At 41.2% G+C, this 22,640-nt stretch overlaps 1 protein-coding gene across 9 annotated transcripts in view; it reads left to right on the forward strand.

The window, feature by feature from the left end:
- FMNL2 (formin like 2) overlaps nucleotides 1-22,640 on the forward strand; it is a 330,828-nt gene that overhangs the window by 213,501 nt on the left and 94,687 nt on the right. For all 9 annotated transcript variants that reach the window (XR_014829008.1, XM_084998511.1, XM_084998510.1 and 6 more), the window contains exons 3-6: nucleotides 2,904-2,984; nucleotides 6,870-6,946; nucleotides 17,409-17,492; nucleotides 20,518-20,670. Coding sequence is in view for 8 of the 9 variants with exons in the window: in XM_084998511.1 (XP_084854637.1) it covers nucleotides 2,904-2,984; nucleotides 6,870-6,946; nucleotides 17,409-17,492; nucleotides 20,518-20,670 (395 nt within the window). In the remaining variant the exon portion in view is untranslated. The remainder of the gene's footprint in view (nucleotides 1-2,903; nucleotides 2,985-6,869; nucleotides 6,947-17,408; nucleotides 17,493-20,517; nucleotides 20,671-22,640) is intronic.

Raw genomic sequence — 22,640 nt, forward strand, 5'->3', positions numbered from 1 at the left:
TTCGTTTCCACTGATTCACAAGAGGAAGTCCCCAGACTTTCTTATAAAGGAATGAATATGGCTCTTGTGGTGTGAACACATTGTCTAAAAGAACAAACATTAGAAATCTCTCAGCAGCTGTTCACAGTGCTTTCAAATTTTAGGTCCTTAAACAAATGGTACATGAACCAGAGTTAAAATTCATTGAGTTTCATGTGTTAGGGACGTTATATTTACAGGGAGGTGGGATTTGCGATAGTGGAAATGGAGTACAGTTTGAATTGTCACTGATCATGGGGTTTTTAAAAATGCGGATAATTGTGTAATTAAAAATGTTGTTTTATTTATATCCCAGTGTATTTCTGGCATCAGCTGTTGTCATATACAAAATTGGAAATAATAACTGGTTCCTAGATAGCTTACTAGCTCATTTGGGGGAGCTTTTTGTGATTATTTTAGCCCTCAGCTGGGCTATTGCTAAAAAACCATGTGGCAGTTCGATCCTATCTGATCCCTTAGTAAAGTGATAGTGTTTTAAAATAAATAGGACCTTATTCATAGACACAGTGATGGCACTAGAGGTGTTCAGTGTTTGTGAATCGTTTATTTAGAAATTGCTCGTGGGATAGAAAATGAAGGGGGAATAACTAGAAATAATCTGACCATTTGGGGGGAAAAAAAAGCTTTGTTGAGTGAGAGTTTGTGTACTATGAAATTTACCATATTTTAAATAAAGGGGAACTATAGATGGATGTCTCACTATAAACCTTTTCCCTCTCTTTTATTTTTATTTTATTTTTTGTCTTTTTCAGGTCATACTTGCGGCATATGGAAGTTCCCAGGCTAGGGGTCAAATCAGAGTTGCAGCTGCCAGCCTACACCACAGCAACGATGGATCCAAGCCACGTCTACAACCTACACCACAGCTCATGGCAGTGCTGGATCCTAAACCCACTGAGCGAGGCCAGGGATCAAACCCCAGATCTCATGGATGCTAGTCGGGTTCGTTACCACTGAGCCACCACGGGTATTAAACAATTGTAAAATATATATTTTCATTAATAAGGTGATCTCTTGATAATATTAAGGTGATCTTTCGCATTTCTAAATCTGTAAGCAAGCAAGGCCTGAGTGGGCCAGGAAGAATCTTGTGGTTCCCTATGTTGGAGAAATGCAAATTTATGTGGGATAAACAAATGGTTAACAGCTGGCCAGTTGTCAGTGTTGTGGAATACTAAAAAACTCCATTTGGGCATAAGCACTAATCTGGTTAAAAAGATTTAGTAGGCAAACATCTTTTGAGTTGTATGTCGAAAAGAAGCTGATAAGAATTGTTCTGATTTCTTGACGAATTTTTGTTTTTGTCCTTCTTGGGCTGCTGTATATAAACTTTTTCTGTGTGTCAAATATAGTATGTGTACAGGAAAGGTTGTGAAACTTGAGAATAGCATAATAATTAAGATAGAGCCAGTACCTGTGTGACTACTACTAGGATCAAAAAGTAGAACTTTGCCAGCCTCTCAGGATTGAACTGTATTTCCTTCCCCCACCTTGGCCTTGACTATCATTTTTCCTGCACTTCTCCCACCGCGTGTGTGTGAATGTTTACACCACCTGTGTGTGGGTCCCTATCAGCTACTATTGAATTTTGCTTTTGTTCTATAAAATTAATCACTTGGGTTTTTTTGGTCTCAACATCAGATTTATGAGACCCATCCACTTAGGACCATGTGGTACAGTTTGTTCTTTTGCATCAGAATGTAGTTATATATGAGTATAATATAGTACTTACCACTTTAAAGTGTGGGCCTTTGGGTTTTACCCAGTTTGCTGCTGCTGCTTCTGCTTTAGACATTATGGTCTATAAAACGTGATTCATGTGGGCATGAGTTTCTCAGTGTGTCATCTCTCCATCCACAGAATCAGAATGAAAGTTGCTAGAAATGCAGATTTTTTATTTTTATTTTTTTGTCTTTTTAGGGCCACACCCACAGCATATGGAAGTTCCCAGGCTAGGAGTTGAATCAGAGCTGCAGCTGCCAGCCTACACCACAGTTACAGCAACGCAGGATCCGAGCTGCGTTTGTGACCTACACCACAGCTCACGGTAACATCGGATCCTTAACCCACTGAGCGAGGCCAGGGATCAAAGCCACGTCCTCATGGATACTAGTTGTGTTTGTTACTGCTGAGCCATGACAGGAACTCCAGAAATGCAGATTCTTGGGTCCCACCCCAGATCTGCATTCAGATATCACCTTGGGTGTGTGTGTGTGTGTGTGTGTGTGTTTGTGTATAATATGCTTTTCAATGATTAATGCCCCTGTTCAAAATATTTTGGGGTCTCTGATTTGGGAACTGCCTCACATATGCACACACACAAATACCCACAAGCTCACTGCAGTCTCTTAGCATTAGATTCATTACTCACTTTTGAAACAAATTAATTTTATCTAGTTTGTGTCAAATTTTTGGTAATTTCAAAGATAAGTATTCAAAAGAAAAATACTTGCCGACATTGAAGATATCCAAAAGAATATGCAATAAACTGAAAATCTGTTAAAAGAGGACCCTCAGCACAGGTAGGGCAGAACAATATTTCCAGAAGGAGAGCTGCAGAGCCCCACCAAAAGCAGATCAAGCTCTGGAGTTGGGCAGACATGGGTTTGAATCCAGTGGTATCCCTGACTTGCTGTGTTATCTTAATAACAAGTGGATTTCTCTCAGTTTCAGTTTGCTTCCATGCAAAGAGGGGATAACAACATAAACTGTAAAGATTGAAAACCAATGCCTGTTGGCAGCGCCACAGTCAGACTGCAGATGGGTTTTGACTTTGGGTTGGCAGCATGAGTCTGTATATATGGGTGATTGCCGTGCCTTCGTAGCTTTCATGCTTTTTACTTTGACCTTTGTGCTTCCTGCAGGAACGATTCCAGGTGAAGAATCCTCCCCATACTTATATTCAAAAGCTCAAAGGCTACCTGGATCCAGCTGTAACCAGGAAGGTAAGATGGATTTGTTTCCACTTCGTGTTGTCCCTTCCTCATTAGCAAGCAGAATCCTTCTGCACTGGAGGCGACCTCCCTTCCTCTCCGTTACAGCCTCTGCCAGAGCCTCCAGGAGAAAGAACAATCTGGAGTTGTTGGAGCTGGACAACATGAAAAGACAAAGAAAGCCATCCTCGTTTGAGAATGTTTCAAAGAACTTTCCTGGGATGGGAGTCCTGTCGCCCTGATTGCTATGGAGTCACTGCCCTTTTGTGATTACACAGGGCAGTCAGTTCAGTCCAGAGGCATCTGGGACCCCAGAGAAGCAGGCCTAGCTGAGAGAATACTTCCATGCCTTGGTGAATTTCCAGAGACCTCGAAAAATCACAGGGGCTTTGCCATCCCAGCTGTGCACTCCCATCCTGTGTTGATGTTTTTAGCAGCTTCCCCTGCCCCAGCCAGGCCCCTGACCACAAGAAGGTAAGGAGAGAATAGCTGGTTCCATTCTTAGCAGACTCTCTCCTTTACAAACAAGCCCTTCCTTGTCCAGCCACACAATTAGTTTAAGCTGATGCCTCGTGGTAAAGCATGTAGCCTGGCATGGCCCTGCGGGCCTGGATCAGTCCTAGGCAGAGCTGTCTTGGATCAAGATGGGTAAAGGGCTCATCACCAGACAGCGCTTGTTTTTCAGTTGACCTTCCACAGCTCCTGCTTTCAAGGCTGCCTTGAAAATATCTTGAGCTGAATTTCCTCTTTTGTTTCAGTGTGTGATTCATGAGGGAAAGGCACACTTTTCCTAGTTAGCCTCTGTTGCCTCTTGACTCTCATCTGTATTTTTTTGATCTCCTTTTTCTTCATCTTCTGCTTCCATTCTAAACACTGCCCTCTCCTCTGCCAAAAGAAATCAAGCAAAGGAGAACAGCTACTATTTCCTTTTGGACGTTTCCTGGCCCTTTGTCCTGTGGCTGCTCTGCAGACAGGCAGAAGTAAAATCTAAGAGTGATGACACAAATGGGCCATGGACCTTTTCTGTGACCTAAACGCTGTGTGTGACGAAAGCTGCTCTTCTAAGAATGCACCTGACGGAGAATCCTAGTATTTTTCTTCCTCATAAATATGGCATGCAGGTGTTTCCTTTTTTTAAAAAAAAAGAGCTTTTATTGGGCCCCCTAAATGAGACAGCTGCTTAATTCTTAATTTTTCTTGTCCCCTTCCCAAGGGATATAGTAGCCTTCAATTTCATTGGATTAGAGAGGGTTTAGAGGAAGGCACACCCACATACACAGAACACAGCCCAGAAAAAAACCAGGCTGTTTCTTTACACAGGAGTAGTAAGATAATATTCAAGAAATATTTTCAGAAATCCCCCAGCTTATAAGCCTTCTGGCTGGATGGCTCAGAGTCCGGCATCATGCTGCACTGGGTGTAGCAGAAATGCCAGTGTTTGTGCACAAGACCCAGAGCTTCCTTCCCCCAGAGTGTGTCCCATCCCCTGACAAGTGTTTTGACATTTGTCAGCTTCTTAGACTGCAGCCCAAGGCTCCACGAGGAGGAAGATGTCGGAGAGAGAGGTGGATTCTTCCTGGCCCAGTCCCTGTTTTCCTTTGGAACAGTTATTCCTGCGTTAAGACAAAGAATGTAAAATGAAAAACAACACATCAGCTGCTCAGAAAGTGTTTTGCTTCCTCGCAAATAATGTCACAACAAGGCCCAAGACAAAGGATGTCTGTTTGGGCTGACCTTTGTTGCTGAAATCTCTGCCCCAGCCATGCCTCTTCACCTGCATGGCCGTGCTTGACCAATGCCTCATCTTTGAAGATCAGTCATTCTGCTCAGAACAGAATTAAATGGATGTTGGATCAAGCATCTGTGCTTTAGTAAAAGTCTGTCAGGAGCTGGCAGTGGGGAATGCTCTGTTCCACTCAACGGAATTGTCATGCTTAGAGCCTGGAAAAAAGGAAATTTTGCTTGGAATAAGACATGGTACGCGGTTAAAATGAGTTTACGTTTCTCAGCTGTATTACAGTGGGGGGAAGAGATTTCCAGTCAGACTCTCAATTTTAGCCAGACAGTCTGGTCTTCCCTCTGCTGCATCTGGAGTCCTCAGGCACTGCATTCATTAATTTTTGGTTCACATTGAATAGAAGATACTTAATTTGCTGTCTTCTTAAAAAAAAAAATTTGCTTAGGCATATCCCATTTTGATTTTCTTCTAAGTAGTTTTAAATGAAACCCTGTAGGGCAGTGAAGGAAGAGCCTAAATTAGGTCTCTGTGGGACTGGACCTCTCCAGACTGGCCACCTTATTTAATAACTCAGGGTTCTCAGTCTGTGCTTTGGGGGCACATGCTCACTCACATCTGGCTTGGAGAAAGATGACAGGCCAGGGGGAAAGGGGTCTGGTCCTCTGTGGATGTGGCAGTTGTGAAATGAAACCTCTTGTAGGCGTCTCTGGGGCTCAGCTGTTTTGGTGGGCTCCTCCCTGGGCCTCCCAGAGAGCCCTGGGACAAGGGTGAGCACTGCTAATGAATAGTATCCGGCCCTTCTCCACCTCTCCCCCTCCGCTGGTTCCCACAGGCACACATACAGAGGTTCCCGGGCTAGGGGTTGAGTCGGAGCTGCAGCCACAGCCACAGCAGCTGGATCCTTAACCTACTGAGCGAGGCCAGGGATCGAATCCGCATCCTCATGGATCCTAGTCTGGTTCATTAACCACTGAGCCACGAAGGGCACTCCCCTTTTTGAAGTTCTTTAAAGCCTTCTGGATACATTGTAGGTATGCAGAGTGGTTGGCACTCATTGCTTACGTGTTAGAAAGTGGATGCTGAGACTTCCCCTCGGTCCAGAGTCCAGCTGAAAAAGTTACCAAGAGGACAGAATACAGGGCAAAGTCAGTTTAGTTCTACCTTAGTTATCCTAAGTTCTGTTTTAGTGCAGTTGTGCACCTAGTGCACAAATGCCTGATAAATGTTACCTGTAGTAAATGCCTGATAAATGTTACCTGCTGCTGTTGTCATTCCTGTTATCCCCAGTGTTTTTTGCTTTTTAGGGCTGCATGCATGGCATATGGACGTTCCCAGGCTAGGGGTCAAATTGGAACTGCAGCTGCCAGCCTGTGCCACAGCCACACCAACATGGGATCCTTAACCCACTGAGTGAGGGCAGGGATCGAACCCACATCCTCATGGATATGGGTTCATAACCCGCTGAGCCACAAGGGTAACTCCCAGTATCCTAGTGTTTTGATGGAGTTATTTTGCCTCTTAATCCTTCAGCATGTCCCCCTTTATACTCTGTTGGGTCCTCGGTGCTATCTTGAGTGCCCTTGTGGCTCCCAGTGCATGTGAGGGCTGACCTTGCCCTGAGGATGCTTGAGGCAGAGTTAGGGAACCAGCACAGGGTACAGGGAACAAGCCATAGCTTTGCATAATGCATCGTTAGGATCATTGAGTTGTTTTCTAAGGCTACATGGGCAGACAGCCCAAGACTTGTGACTCTGACATGGCACTGGCCCCTCAGGAACATCCAGCAAACTGGGGTGATTTGAGGGAGCAAATTGTGTGCTGAGTCCTGTGAGCCATAGCAAATAATTGAAACAGGGGTGACTTTAAGGACTGACACGTAGGTATGTCACTGAATGTTACTGTATCATAGGGTAGAGAAAAATAATCTGCTTACTCAGAGACACTTTACACGCAAAATAAGTCATTTTCCCCAGTCCTTCCACGTAAGCTGATTATTATGATGAGGAAAATTTGTGTGCTTTGCAAAAAAGAAATGTGAGAGAAGCCCCCTATAGAAGCAGAAGATATTTTTTGTATTCTATCATACTTATTACAAGCAAGCTGAAGTTCTAGCACTTGCTAAAATATGTTTTGTGAGAATATGTGTTCTTGAATTATAGAAATTCAGACGGCGTGTTCAAGAATCCACACAAGTGCTAAGAGAACTGGAAATTTCTTTAAGAACCAACCATATTGGGTAAGTGTGCCCACTTAACACTTTAGCTCTAAGGCTTTTGGATGCTTGACAGAGTGACTGAATCATATCATTAAGCTTCCCTCCTGTCCATTATCAGTTTAGAGGCTGAGGTTTAGGTGGGTGGAACCTCTGCTTTTAGTTCTCAAATTGCTTGCTGTACAAGAGTCAGTAGAAGCAGGACAGACAGTCCATGATTTGGGACATTTGTAACAATTGTGAACCTCTTTGCTTGATTGCACAGTAATTCCCTGGGAAGTCGGGAACTCCCAACAAGTAATGTAGATGGAGGTCCTGGGAGATCTTGAAGCCTTCACTGGTGTTTGAAACTGCTTCATTCTTTTCTCAATACTTTGGCCAGAAGGGGACAGAATCTGGAGTGATTGCCACTTGACACACCTCCTTACACTTAGATACCTGATTCTGAGTCTCTTCTTCCCACCTCCCAATATTTCAGGACCACGAAGTGCAAATCCACGCTGGAAAATAAAGTTTGGGGAATCTCTGCACTAAGTGCTTCTAAAGAGTTTTTCATGCAACAGCAGGGTGGCTTTGCCTTGGGCAAGTACAATTTCATTACACACCCCCTTACTTCCGAGATGGCAGAATTGTGCAGTACCTTAAAATAAGATGGTTTATCTCTAAGGCAGAATGATGCCAGTCTTTTGTTTTATAGCTTCAGTTCTTCCTAAAGTACCTGTTTAACATCTGGCAATTATTTAACCCCTCTGGAGTTTGACTCTGAGATTTACAAGGAAAAGACTGTAGACTTTAGATCTTTTAGAATTTTCCTCTGTGACAGCTTTATTGGAAATGAAGTTTTTCATGTATATTACATTGTTGTTTTACAGAGTATTCTGTAAAGTAAATGTATTACCTAAGTAACAGTTCACATCCATTTCTGATTGTGTTTGGTATAAGCCATTCAAATGGTTATTTTCCAGTGATTCCAGAATAAACTTTAAGTCATAGAAATGCAAGGTTAATTTATAGCTCCATAGCTTGGATGACAATATTTCCTTAAGGATAATTTCACACATTTGTAACCTCGAGAATGAAGTATTCAGAGAATGAACTGATTCTAACCTTAAGTTGATAATCACCTTTGTCCCAGAAAATGGACTGTATATCAGTGGATCATAGTGTCATGAACATAGAAGTGGAAGAGAAATTAAGGATTGCCAAGTCCCTCATTTTAAGGACCAGAGAAGGTGAGAGTCATGCTCAGAGTTTGCAGCTGTAGGGCCAGTTGCTTGATTCAAAACGCTATGTTCTTTTTCTTATATATCCTAATCTGGCAGCTCTTTCCCTGAAAGGAAATAAGATAATCAGGTCTCTGGTTTCAAAGCAGTGACGCTTGTCTATTGGGGGTAAAAGTGGTGGTGATTTAATATAGTTGAGCATCCACAGCTTAGGAAATTCAAGTCCTTTCCAATATTTGTGGATCAAGACCTAGATTCCATTTGGTAAAGTCCAAGCCCATACTGTTGGCACTTCTTCTGGACTGAAAATGGAGGGAATGAGCTGTAGCCAGTATTTTCTACCAATTGTCGAAAAGCATTTCTTCAAGCATTGCTGAAGTAACATGAAATTGACCATCAAATACCAAAGCAAGATGATCATTTCCAATACACGGTTGCCTGAATAGAAGAGCTCTGGTTGGGTGGAAGCCAGTGTAGGTCTGCAAGCAATTGGAGTGGTCTGTTGTTTAGTATACTATTGGCTTGTTGAAAGATTCTTACGTTTCTTTCATCTTCGTCAGTTGAAGTTTTCCCTTGTCTATTACCTGTGTGAGACACTCTGAAAGCTTTGGCTTTAGCAACAGAAAAATTCTTGGAAGTGCATTTTCTGGTTTTTAGGAAACTAGTTATTGACATAACCTTATGGGGAAGGAAACCATATACCAGGATTTTGACTGATCTGGCCTGTCCTGAAAACCCAAACTTAAACTGGACTCTTCTTTATGGAAACTAACTGGCTTGACCACATTTGACTGGGAAAACCTCTGATGAAGAGTTACTGAGTAATGTGAAAATAATCAATTACTACAATGAGGAATTCTGGGAATGTCAGGTGCTATATAGGGAATCCTTAGATTTTTTTGTTTTTGTTTTTGTTTTTGTTTTGTCTTTTTAGGGCTGCACTTGTGGCATATGGAGGTTCCTACAATAGGGGTTGAATTGGAGCTATAGCTGCCAGCCTACACCACAGCCACGGCAACTTGGTATCTGAGCCTTGTCTGTGACCTACATCACAGCTTACAGTAACGCCGGATCCTTAACCCACTGAGCAAGGCCAGGGATTGAACCCGAGTCCTCATGGATACTAGTTGGGTTTGTTAACTGCTGAGCCACGACAGGAACTCCCGGGAATCCTTAGATTTTTACTGCACTCTTTGAGGTACCATATTAGAAAGGTAACTGGGGAGTTCTTATCATGGTGCTGTGGGAACGAATCTAACTAGGAACCATGAGGTTGCAGGTTCTATCCCTGGCCTCATTCAGTGGGTTAAGGATCTGGCATTGCTGTAAGCTGTGGTATAGGCCACAGATGCGGCTTGGATCTGATGTGGCTATGGCTGTGGCATGGGACAGCCACTGTAGCTCCGATTGGATCCCTAGCCTGTGAACCTCCATATGACACAGGTGTGGCCCTAAAAAGCAAAAAAAAAAAAAAGGTAATTGGGTGCCCATTTACCTTAGGGAAGGAGTGTTCTTGGCTCATATTTTTGCCTCCTTATTATTTGACTTAGGTTACATTGTAAATACAGAGAGTTTATGTAACTTCTTATCTATAAAATGAGGCTAATACTTATCTCCTAGGAATGTTGTAAGAATTAAATGTGATAACTTATGAAAGACCTAATAGAGGGCATACTATGTAATAATTATTGAATATATGATAGCTGTTACTTGTTCTTACTGGAAATAATATATCTAAGAAAAATTCAACAATATTGAATAATACATCCCTGAAGAGATCCATGCACAGAATGTTACATTCTCTATTTAAAATGAACCACATGCCTCAGAGTGTGTGATTCCTAGAAATTAAAAGGAAGAATTACATTTAAAATATATTTGTCCTGAAGAAAAAAATTATTTTTTGGCATGTACTTTCATTTCAAGGTTAAAATCTGGAATTTTTCTGAGATAACATCCCAAGCTACAGCTTTGTCAAGCAAAGGGTCTGTTGTGAGTTTTGATGGAAGCCTAAAACTCAGTAAATGGAACTGTCTTCTAACAAAGTTAATTTTTTTTGAGCCAAATTGAAATGTGAATTGGACTACAAATAATCTCATTCACTTACTCTTAGGAACTATAATAATAGAGAAGAATTGGATTACGATTTATACAGGCCCTTGAAATGACTTGAAATACCCTTGAAACACTTAGGCTGTGCGGTGCAAGGCAGATATCCTGATTTGGATGTCAGGGTGGTTAGATTCTGATGGTTGTGAGCCGATTAGGTTGACGGGCTTTAGTCTATGAAACTGGGGTGGAGGTTTGCTCTCCTTGTAGGTAATTTATTTCAGTAAAACTTCCTATTACAATAGAAAACTACTTTTCACCGGGAGTGTGAAGTCATAGAAGTTCTGAAAGATGCTTGGTTCACGTGTCTCAGTGAAGGAGATGGGAAGAATGGGCGTGGGGCTGCAGGTGAAAAGTACAAATTGGCAAGGAGAGGAGACTGTTGAAATAGGAAGGAGCTGGGGAATGCGCAGCGAGCCTCTTCTCTCCTGCACTTCCTTGCTTCTTTGTGAAACAGTGAGCGACAGAGGAAACAGAAGAACTAAGGCTGGGTTTAAGCGATGTACAGCAGGTATGTCTGTGTGCATCAAGCTACCCTGTGATTGATGAATTCAGTCTTAGGTGGCACCTTTTGTTTTTGTTTTTGCCGAAGCATGTGAAAGTTCCCAGGACAGGGATGAAATCCGAGCCACAGTGGGGTTTTGTTTTGTTTTTTTCCATTTCCATTTTTTATTTGATGTTTCCAAACATCAAAAAAAAAAAAAAAAAAAAAATAACCTCGGTTCTTACACCAGTTATCTCAAATGAGACCATACAAAGCAATTTAAAGTGTGTACAACAATCATCCCCCTTCAGTTTTGCTGCTTGATGCAACTTGTGATTGACAGAAAATTGGATGGCATGTGCCTGGTTGGAAAATTCCACCTATTGACAAAAACAAAAGTGATCCTTAACCCGATGCACCACAAGGGAACTCCTAGACCCTTGCGTTTTGGAAATCCTCAAAATCATAATCATTTTGCCACTTATTAAGCACTGTATTTGGCAAGTTAAATGTGTTATTTATTTCTTTCAGAAATCTTTTTATTATTGCCCTTTATCTCTGAACCTCCATTTTGCAGATGAGGAAACTGAGAATCAGCAATTAAGTATCTTGCTCAGTCAAGTCCACACAGTGGAAGAGCACTGAGGTTTGAACCTGGAGATGTCCAAATCTAAAGCCTGTTATCTAAACCACCAGTCCTTAAATTTTTTTGTTTCAGTACTCCTTTACTCTCAAATTATTTTGAATATCAGTAAGTTTTTATTTATGTGGGTTTTATCTATTCATGTTATCATGTTGGAAGTTGAAATTGATGAACTTTGGATATATGTATTTACTAAAATGTATATTTAGCAGTAAATATTTAAGAAATGTAAATATATAAATAAAATAAGCATAAGATAACACAAGTAGCATTTCATAAAAAATACCTATCTTCCAAAGCCAAAAAAAAAAAATAGTGACAAGAATGGCATTGATTTACATGTTTATAAATCTCTATAATGGCTCACTAATAGAAGGCAGCTGGGTTCTCATATCTGTCTGCATTCAGTTTGTGGTGATGTATTTTGGTTGATGTATATGAAGAAAACCTGGCCTTAAACAGATATGCACTTGGAAAGAGGAAGGGTTTTTAAGTAACCTTTTCAGATAATGGTGGCTATTCTTTGATATTAAACCAAAATTCAAGATACACATTTGGAAAAAGGAAGGGTTTTTAAGTAACCTTTTCAGGTAATGGTGGCTGTTCTTTGATATTAAACCAAAATTCAAGAAGTGGTAATTTCTTAAAGTTAGTTACAATGTGGAATCTGAAACCATTGTCAGTGGGCTTTTGTACTTTGTTACACTAAAATCCATTGTGCTCTCTTGCTCTTGGGTATTTTTACCCATGTGTAATTTTGTAACATCATCAATAGGTCATTTGGAAAATTTCGTTTCACTGAGTTATCCTGATCTTTGAAAAATTTTGCAGTTCCTACTGATGCCTGTAGCATCTCGATAAAGGAGACTGGCCAAGGAAGTTCACCATTTGTCCGTTCATCTTGTGTATCTTGAGTCTGCTTTGTTTGTAGACATTTAAAGCCGGTTATATCCTTTGATATTTTTTTTTCTGGATGAGAACAATGAGGTTCTAAGATTTGGGGGGCAGAGAGAAAACAATAGCAACCCGGGAACAAAGCTTTGACCTGTCCACAGTAAAAACAGTAGCTATTGGCGACTGCATTTAGAGCCCTTCCTCAAGTAAGTTTCTTTCCAGAGCTATTTCTCATTATCACTGTCTTTCAGCTCCTAAGCAGCTGCTTTGGAATTTGCCTAAATTGAGATTTGCAACATATGGTAATTATATCGAATCTGTGAGGTTCTTAGTAAGTGACTGTCAAGAGTCAGAAAAAATTCTACTTTCCAAAACCTGTAATCGCCCAATTTGAAACTATTTGCATTTTGGCAATATATTAAAGTATGTGTAGGGGTTCCTGTCATGGCTCAGTGGTTAACAAACCTGACCAGTATCTATGAGGACTCAGGTTTGATCCTTGGCCTTGGTCAGTGAGTTAAGGATCTGGCATTATTGTGAGCTGTGGTGTAGGTCACAGACGCAGCTTGGATCTGGCACTGCTGCGGCTGTGGCGTAGGCTGGCAGCTGTAGCTCCAATTTGACTCTGAGCCTGGGAACCTCCATATGCTGCTGGTGCCGCCCTAAAAAGACCAAAAAAAAAAAGTGTGTGTAGGATGCACAGGGTTGCAAATGGAAATCAACTATAGGAACTTCAAATTTATGATATGTCATGAATCCTATACATAAATATACAGATTGGGGTATCCATATTTTTATGCCTTAAAGATACTGCTTTGAAAATAGCCCTTATTTCATCTCTACCTATTTCCATATTCTGTCGTTTCCAAAGAACTTCATGCTCACCTCTGTTCTCTCCCAAACAGAATATCTTAAGTGAAGAAGGGATAGGAACTGAGAGGACCTGGAGAGGGGGAGTGAAGGCTGTTCCTTTCTTATCATCCATAGCCCTTTTGCTGAGATGAGTTTACTAACCTGCTGTCACGTGACAGAGGGTAAGGTAGTCAATTGTGAGGGATCAATATCTTATTCATTCATAAATCACCTACCGAGGTCTGGGCCAGATCAGGGATCCAGGTAGGATCTCACAGTTTGGAAAAAGAGGTTAAGGGAGTTCCAGTCGTGGCTCAGTGGTTAACGAATCCGATTAGGAATCATGAGGTTGCAGGTTCGATCTCTGGCCTTGCTCAGTGGGTTAAGGATCCGGCCTTGGCATGAGCTGTGGAGTAGGTTGCAGACGCAGCTCGGATCCAGCATTGCTGTGGCTCTGGTGTAGGCCGGCGGCTACGGCTCCGATTTGACCCCTAGCCTATATGCCACAGAAGCGGCCCTAGAAATGGCAAAAAGACAAAAGAAAAAAAAGAAAAAGAGGTTAAAAAATGAATTCAAATCTCTGAGGCAGGACATATTACACTCTTACCTACTTTTTAGGAACTGGCTCCTGACTTTCACTTCAAAATTCATTTTTAAAGTGTTCTCACTCAAAGTTAGCAAGTTGGGGCAGGGGCATTTATAGAGCATTGAACTGAAGTAAAAATTAATAGGCTTTGTCTCTGCATCACAATATGTGCATATTAGTACTTTGGATCAAGAGAATTGTAGCTCTGGCTGTGCATGGCTGTTTCCTACTAATTCATTCTTCTTCCATCCTCTTTTTTATTGTGATTTAAAAATTTTTTTTTAGTATCTGTGAGTCATTTGCCTCCAGTTTGTGGCTGAACTTTCTTTTTCTTTTTTTAATTCTTTATGGCAGCACCCCTGGCACATGGAAGTTTCTGGCCAGGGATTGAATCTGAGCAATTGCTGTTGCAATGCTGGATCCACTAACCTGTTGTGCCAGCTGGGGATTGAACATGCACCTCTGTAGTGACACGAGCTGCTGCAGTCAGATTCTTAATCCACTGTACCACAGCAGGAACTCTGTGGCTAAACTTTCTAAATGGGATGGAGGTGCTAGTGGTTGAGGCAAGTCCTTAGGGTTTCCTGGACCATCTCTGCTGCTTTTTTTTTTTTTTTTTTTTTTTTTTTTTTTTTTTTGGTCTTTTTAGGGCCGCACCTGCAGCTTATGGAAGATCCCAGGCTAGGGGTTGAATTGGAGCTGCAGTTGCTGGCTTATACCATGGCCACAGCAACATGGGATCCGAGCCGTGTCTGTGACCTACATCACAGCTCACGGCAACGCCAGATCCATAACCCACTGAGTGAGGTCAGGGATTGAACCTGAATCCTCATGGATACTAGTTGGATTCTTTTTTTTTTTTATAATGATTTTTATTTTTTCCATTATAGCTGATTTACAGTGTTGTGTCAGTTTTATGCTACAAGGTGACTCAGTCACACATATGTGTATACATTTCTTTTTTCTCACATTCCAAAGTCAATAGTTTGCATCTTTTAACCCCAAATTCCCAGTCCATCCCACTCCCTCCCCCTCGGCCACCACAAGTCTGTTCTCCAAGTCCATGATTTTCTTCTCTGTGGAAAGGTTTATTTGTGCCCTATATTATATTCCAGATATAGGTGAAATCATATGGTATTTGTCTTTCTCTTTCTGACTTACTTCACTCAGAATGAGAGTCTCTAGTTCCATCCATGCTGCTGCAAATGGTGTTTTGTTCTTTTTTATGGCTGAGTAGTATTCCATTGTGTATATATACCACATCTTCTTAATCCATTCATTTGTCAATGGATATTAAGATTGTTTCCATGTATTGGCAATTGTGAATGGTGCTGCAATGAACCTGCGGGTACATGTGTCTTTTTCAAGGAAAGTTTTGTCCAGGTATATGCCCAAGAGTGGGATTGCTGGGTCATATGGTAGTTCTATGTATAGTTTTCTGAGGTACCTCCATACTGTTTTCCATAGTGGTTGTACCAATTAACATTCTCACCAACAGTGCAGGAGGGTTCCCTTTTCTCCACACCCTTTCCAGCATTTGTTATTTGTGAACTTATTAATGATGGCCATTCTGACTGGTGTGAGGTGGTACCTCATAGTAGTTTTGATTTGCATTTCTTTAATAATCAGTGATGTTGAGCATTTTTTTCATGTGCTTCTTGGCCATCTATATATCTTCTTAGGAGTTGGATCCTTAACCCGCTAAGCCACAGTTGGAAACTTCTATCACTACTTTTTAGAGGCAGTGTCTCAAAATTCAACCAGAAGAAGCTATAGTGGCTGCTTTTTTCTGCTCCTAAGTTAGAGTGGTCTTATGGGACTGACATAGAATATGTGAAATCAAGATTGCTCTCAAAAATCTGGGCCCTTCGGTTAATTTTCATATTAAAAAGACCCCCATGCCCAGCTCTGGGGATTCCTGCTGTGCACCCATTACTCGGGGCCAGTTGAATCATGCAGTTAGAGGCAAGAGGCCTCATAGAGGCTAAAGGGCTTGAATTTCAAGAGCATGGCTGGTTGTCTGATTTGATAGTTAAGTTTCAGCCTTTTCCTAGTCTCCTACCAGTTGTAAAAAAACAAAACAAAACAAAAACCCCTATTTTTAAGCTTTTAATGATCAGCGCTTAAAAACATCCAGGGTCTCCTGAGATCTAACCACATTGGGAGTAATTGAAAATAAATCAAATGAAAATAAGTATCTAGAAGCAGATGCTGTGAGATCATGTATGTGGTTGTTTTGAAATGAAACTTCAGCTTCTACTAGTCGCCAGCCCCTGTCGTTCTGGGAAATTCCATAACAAAGCCACTTTGTAAGACCCAACAGGTAGTGTTTTCTTTGCCAGTGTTTCCACTCTAGGACACTTTTAGATTAAATATTATATGCTTACACGTGGCTCTGTTAAGTACATATATTTGTGATAGCCTGCCTGAGGCACTTGGGGGGAAATATGAGGCAAGCGGTCTACTTTTTCCACTTTACCGTCTTCTGAAACTACGCATTATGCAGTTAAGACTCGAAAGGCTGAGCTTGAGGATAAAACAAACAGAAAAGTCCCCCTATAAACAATAGATGAAGACGAGGCATTCTGAGTCCTGATAGGAGATCTGATTTTTTTTTTTTTTCCCCTTTAGGGCAAAAAGTCAATGGACGGTAAAGACAGTAGAATTGTCCCACTGTTCCAATAGGTCTCAGAACTGGTTTCCATAGTAGCCATCGTCCATCCATAGCTGGTGGACCTTGTTGGCTCGGTGTTCACGGAGGAAGGCAACCACTGTGGAATGCTGTTGGCAGATGCACTCCAAGATTCATTTCTGTGATAGTATAACGTTTTACTCATCACTAGTTGGAGCTTCAAACATAGGGGAAGGCTTAACGGGGTGTCACATGTTTTTGAAGGTGGGTGTCCTGGAGGAACTCTGTTAACAGGTGCTGATACTCAGTACCCAAAGGTTCATTCTATTTGATCACTCTGCTTCATCTAGGAGTTGTTGTGAAGAACAAATAAAATTGTGTCAAACTGCTCAGTGATCTGTATTCAGATTCACCATCCAAATGTCCGGTGGATGATCTTAAAATGAATTTTTAAAAGTCACGTCTCAGCTTGGATAATGGTGCGCGGTGCCTGCGAATTTTTGCAAAGGTTTTAACATTCATGGAAAAAATTAAGCAAATCATTACCCCTATTGAATTTCCAGAAGCCCATAAACACTGGTCTCTCATTGGCTAGTGGAATGTTTTCTCCAGCTTAGTGTGCCAAGGGGTTGAATGTGGATTTGGAATCAGGCCTGGATTTCGGTGGTTATGTCGTCATGTCCCTTGTCTGCCTGATTCCCCGTGCAGACTTGGCTCCTTAAACAAGCAGGGTATGGATCACTGATGGTGGAAAAAGTACATTTAGCAAGTTCCTTTTTTAGCAAGTTCCTATATTATAGGTTGAGTCTCCTAAGCAGTAAGATACACGGAAGGCACACATGTACATATGCCTTTTGCCCACTAGTCGCACACATTGAAATGCTGTGGTTTTCTTGGTTGCTGTAGCTCAAAGCTCCCACCTCCTGGGATACAGTCTAGGCCCTTCTCCATAGTTTCTTTTCAGGCAATGAATGTTTCTGGTGGACAAACAAGTTTTCACTGTGTCCTTTTCATGGTAGAGCATGTGGTGAACTTTGCCAATAATTTTTTTTTTTTTTAACAGATGGGTCAGAGAGTTTCTGAATGAAGAAAACAAAGGTCTTGATGTCCTAGTGGAATATCTATCATTTGCACAGTATGCAGTAACGTAAGTAAAACTTGGCCTGTTTCTTTTTAAATTTTATGTGGTCACAGAAGATGCAGCTTGGTGGTAAAATTGGATACCACACTGAGGGAGAAACGTGAAGCAGATGTGGTAAGGTTTAAGGAGGTTTGTTTCTATTTGAGTAACTAAAGGCAAATCACATAATTGTTACTAGAATGCTTTTAAGGGCAAAAATGAAACAGGGGAGTAAAGTCACCCTTAGAAAAGTCCTTATTTCAAAAAGAATTGCTTTCTAGTGCTCAGGTTACGTATACCCATATGGTAGAATAATCTAGCAATTACTGGAAGAGATATATGATATATTGTTGAGTGGATAAAAGCAAGTACAAAAGAGTGATTCCCTTTTTATTTAAAACAACAACAACAACTTGGAGTTCCCATTGTGGCTCAGTCATAATACATCTAACTAGTATCCATGAGGATGTGGGTTCGATCCCTGGCCTTGCTCAGTGGGTTAAGTACTTGGCTGCTATGAGCTGTGGTGTACGTCACAGACATGGCTGAGAGTCTGTGTTGCTGTGGCAGAAACAGATACCAAGCATAGTGGGAGTGGAGGAAGTAGGGTGAGCAAGAGGCTTTCCCTTTTTACTTTATGTACTGGTACTGTTTTGATTTCCCCTCCATAAGGGGAAGGGGGAGAAATGGGACAGAGCAAGAAAATAATTCATTTATTTCACCTTGCTTTTGAACGTAAAATATTCTCATTTGCTAGGCTTCTGGAAAGATTTACAATAGGAATGAAAAGTGTATATTCGAATGAAACATTCTCTTCTCCACATTTCCTCCACTAATCAAAACCTATTCCAGTGTTCACAGATACACTCTCCCACGCACAGACTGAGGAAAGAATACTGTGTTTTTAATTTGACAGGAGGACATTTTTTGGCCCAGGTGGTGTTTTTTTTTTTTTTTCCTTCTCCACTCTTCTTTTCAAAGCAGTGACTTGTTTTTTTATGTTGCCCCACTTTAAGAAAGTCCTGAGATCTAACCCGATATTATCTTAAAATCCTTATCACTTTCTTGAGAATTTGTGAAGAGAAAGCTATGATTATTCCTACCTCATAGGTGTGGAAACTAAAGGGTTAACTGAAACTGGTTTAATGAGTTTCTGTTTTGATAACTCTTGTATATTAGATGGAACAGAGTAAGAAAAACCAACAGATACGTTCTTATCTTCCTGAGAAATTGTCCTCTGAAATAAATAATTCTAGTTTTTATAGCATACGCTTCCAAAGGTCGTTCCTTATTCTCCCTCCATCACATCAAAACCTGCTTATCCCCCTTACACTTCATGTTATACGACAAGACAGAATAGTAGTATTATCCTGCTGCGTATTTTACAATCCGTAGGAATATTTAGTAGGGAATTAAGAGACAGCCAAGAAGCTCCAGGAATAATGGAAAAGAGTTGCACGTGGTCTGTAATAGGTTTGCTGTAATCAAACCTTTACCTCAGTCGCAATAGAGCATGTGAATCAGCTTTCCCACGTGCACCTTCCCATTAGACCAACAGGAAAAGATAGTATGTCTGTGAGGGAGTTCTTCCAGTCCTCAGGCTAAGAGCAAAGAAAACAAAAATTGGAAATCAGAGGTTTGGGTTCCTAATTGTCTACCTTTCTTGTTTTTTTCCCCATTAGCTTTACATTCTTTGATGATTTGTTTTGCTTTTGTTTTGCCTTAATTGGTTGAAAAGTTATATATAGGTGCATAATTTATGTTCTTCTTGAAACTAAATGGGCTGAAAAAAACCGTCTTGACTATTTTGGCATGTGACACCTTTCTAGCCCATATAATAGGAAACAACAGACCCACGCGCCATCCTTAACACAGAAGCTTCCCAAGGGGCATGTTTCCTTTTTCTGCTCAGTGAGAGCTGGGGTTGAGCTGAGAGGGGTGTAAGGAACACAAGGGGGCTGCAGGGAGACTTGGCAAGAGTGGTAATGACATGAGAGATTTAGGACTCCCCCTAGCCTTACCTTTTCCAGCATCAAGCGAGGGCTTCAATTTTTCGTTCTTAGAATCTGTTTGATTCCTCAGTTCTACCTCTTTTCTGCTTCCTAAGGCTTGACAAAATTGTTAGACCCATTCAGTGACTTTCTACCTCAGTCTCTGTCATCTGGATTAGTATTTAATAGGTGGAAAGCATCACCTCGTTCACAGATGGTTGTTCTAACCAAATGCTTTATTTTGGCCGACATACTCATATAAAAAGTCATAGTTATTATTGCCAGTATGTATTGTTGATGTTTCTTCCATGATAGCCTCCAAAATCTTCCAGATGATATTAATTATAGCTGCATTCTGTTTATTCTCTATCTGATCAGGTGTTGCTTGGTGGAACTCTGGGTAGAGAGAGTTGATAGAATATTTTTTGAATAATGCAGAGCTACTGGCTTTGGAAGGGGAAGAATGCATAGAACACAAAGGCCTGTCTGTTTAAAAATTTGTTCCTAAAATTATACAAGAATGAGCAATTTAACTTGCCATTTATTCTAACATGGTTAACATGAGTAATAACCTCAAAAAATGTCAGAGAAACAACAGTCCTACTTTAAAGAGCACCGCATTGGGAAGAGATTCCAAAATCAAAGCAAATTCATAACTTTGCAAGTAATGTATCACATATGGTTGGAAAAGTACACTTGCCAACACACTAGGAGAAAATGCTCGGTGAAAATTGATGGGTTAGGAATAAATTAGTATGAGCCTAACATACTGACTTGGTAAAGCAAAACGAAGACAGCTCTAAGATCTCCACCCCCCCACCATAGCTTGTTAGTAATCGGTAAGTTGGCAAGTAACCCATCCCTGTTTGTCATTCTGTATTTTCAAAGCTAACACTCGGTCTGTGAAAATTTGCTATATTTCCTTTTCAGTTTTCTTTGTTTGCAAAAACTCCCCATATTAAGGTGCATGTGTGTACTAGGAAAGAGCAAGTTATGCACGTCTGTGTATCTGTATGAATGTGAATTGTTAAGTCTCGAGTGGTGTTTCTCTCTTGTTTTAGTTTTGACTTTGAAAGCGTGGAAAGCACGGTGGAGAGCTCGGTGGACAAATCAAAGCCCTGGAGTCGGTCCATTGAGGATCTGCACAGAGGAAGTAACCTGCCTTCCCCCGTGGGCAGCAGTGCGTCCCGCTCTGGAAGACACTCTGCACTGCGGTGAGTGCCTTGATTTCAGAGAGGGGCAGGCATGGTTGGCTGTGCCAGGACAGCGGGGGTCCTTTGCTTCTCTGGGGCATCATGGGTCTTGTATTGCGCTTACCTTGCCCCAGAGCAGTTGCATTGTTGTCAAGGATTCCAAGTGCAAGTTTCTTTGGGAGTTCATGGGACCATCCCTTGAGCAATACTCAAGGGCTTTAAATAGCTTACTGCAAATACCGTGCCTTCGTTTCAGCCAGAAAGAAAATGTTGCTGCCAAACAATCCAACAGAGTAAATAGTCTCCATCAGCAGATAAGTTTCTGAAAGTAGGGAGATACTGACATCCTCATTTAGGCTCTGATTCTTGGGTAGAGGCAGCACATTGAGGTCTGAGAATATCAAGAACTTTGCTCTTCAAACCCTATTCCCCTCCTCCTTTCCTCCGGTGGTAGCTCAGGTGTGTGTTCTGTGGGGTGTGTTCTTGGTCATAGGCTCAGGATTCTGTAGTGATCATTTCTATTAATGAGATGCCTTTAAGCATCAAATGTTGCTTTGGTCAGGTGTGCTCTCAGTTGTCAACCTTCTATTTCCTCCTAAGGATTCCTCTCCAGTCTTTCCTGGCTGAAATACCGCTGTGCTAAGGGAAGATGGGGGATGACCACCTGTATTACTAATGGGGGTAATAATTATGCCCCAAGGTTGTTCATTGACTCGTACCTACAACCATTGACTGAAAAATATTTTTGAGCTTTTATCATTTGCTAGACACTGTACTTAGAGTCAATATGTGTGGGTGGGTAAATCAAAACTCCTGCCTGCCAAGATAAGAGTTATCACCTAAAGCAAGTTTCTAAAGGATTCTGTGTTCCAAGTGTTTAATAAAAATGTTTATTAGTAAGCCCCTCATTTCCAAATGTTGCTTGCTCTTTGTACCTTGGCAGTTTTCTCTCACTTATTTCAGGCTTGATCTGGCAAGTTTTCATTGTTCCTGAGAGTGTTTAAGAGCCCTCTGGGTATTGGATCACTGTAGTAGAGTCTGTGTGTCAAATCAGTGAGTGTGTGGCTTTCAGACCTTTTGCATTTGCTCTCTGCTTTTTAGGGCTGCACTCATGGCATATGGAGGTTCCCAGGCTAGAGGCTGAATCAGAGCTGCAGCTGCCGGCCTCCACAACAGCTGCAGCAACACCAGATCCTTGACCCACTGAGCAAAGCCAGAGATCGAACCCACATTCTCGTGGATCCTAGTCGGATTTGTTAAGCACTGAGCCACAAAGGGAACTCCTGTTAGCTTTTTTATTACCTCTTGTCCCTTTGACGATTGGAATTTTTTGGTTGTGGAAAGTTAAAGTCTTCCTATCAACCATTCAGATTTTCCTTGATTGGAAATGCCAGAAATATTAGTGGCTTTCCAATGATTCAGTAATAATGAAGAACAACGTTTCAGTTCATCTCGTGGTATTTGCAATAGGGCAAGGGTCGTATAACCTACTAGTCTGCATCGACTTTACACAGGGACAGAGGAATATGTGGGCTGATTGGGAAGTTGAAGGAAGGCCAATTATACTGAAGAATTCCCTAATCACCTTGTAACTTGAATGGAAATTCTTAACATTAGTGTAGCTGTAATTATGTGTAAGGAATTTAATTGACAAAGTATGTTCTAACTTTTCCATCATTTCTTACCTGGAAAGTATTGTGTTGGCCAGCTACCACCTTAACAAGACTCCTTTTTGCTGATTAATAATGAATTATGTCTCTGTTCAAACTGTTGAAGACTGTTCATTGAGAGTACATTGTCTCTGGTAGAGTAGAAGAGTCAGGACAACAGAAGAAACACCCCAGGTCCCAAGACAGTTGTGATCCTGAACCCTGGACACCATTGTACAGTGACATTAGTGATCAGCCTGATTTGCCTCATAGTTGATTTAAGGTAGATCCCACTAGAATTCATTTTAAATTGGGAGAAAAAAAAAGGGGGGGGGGGAAAGA

This window comes from Sus scrofa, chromosome 15 (assembly GCF_054392235.1).
Source record: "Sus scrofa isolate SSC_HxYL_T2T_F1_AM1 chromosome 15, Sscrofa_HxYL_maternal_Yorkshire_Landrace_v2.0, whole genome shotgun sequence".
NCBI lineage: Eukaryota > Metazoa > Chordata > Mammalia > Artiodactyla > Suidae > Sus > Sus scrofa.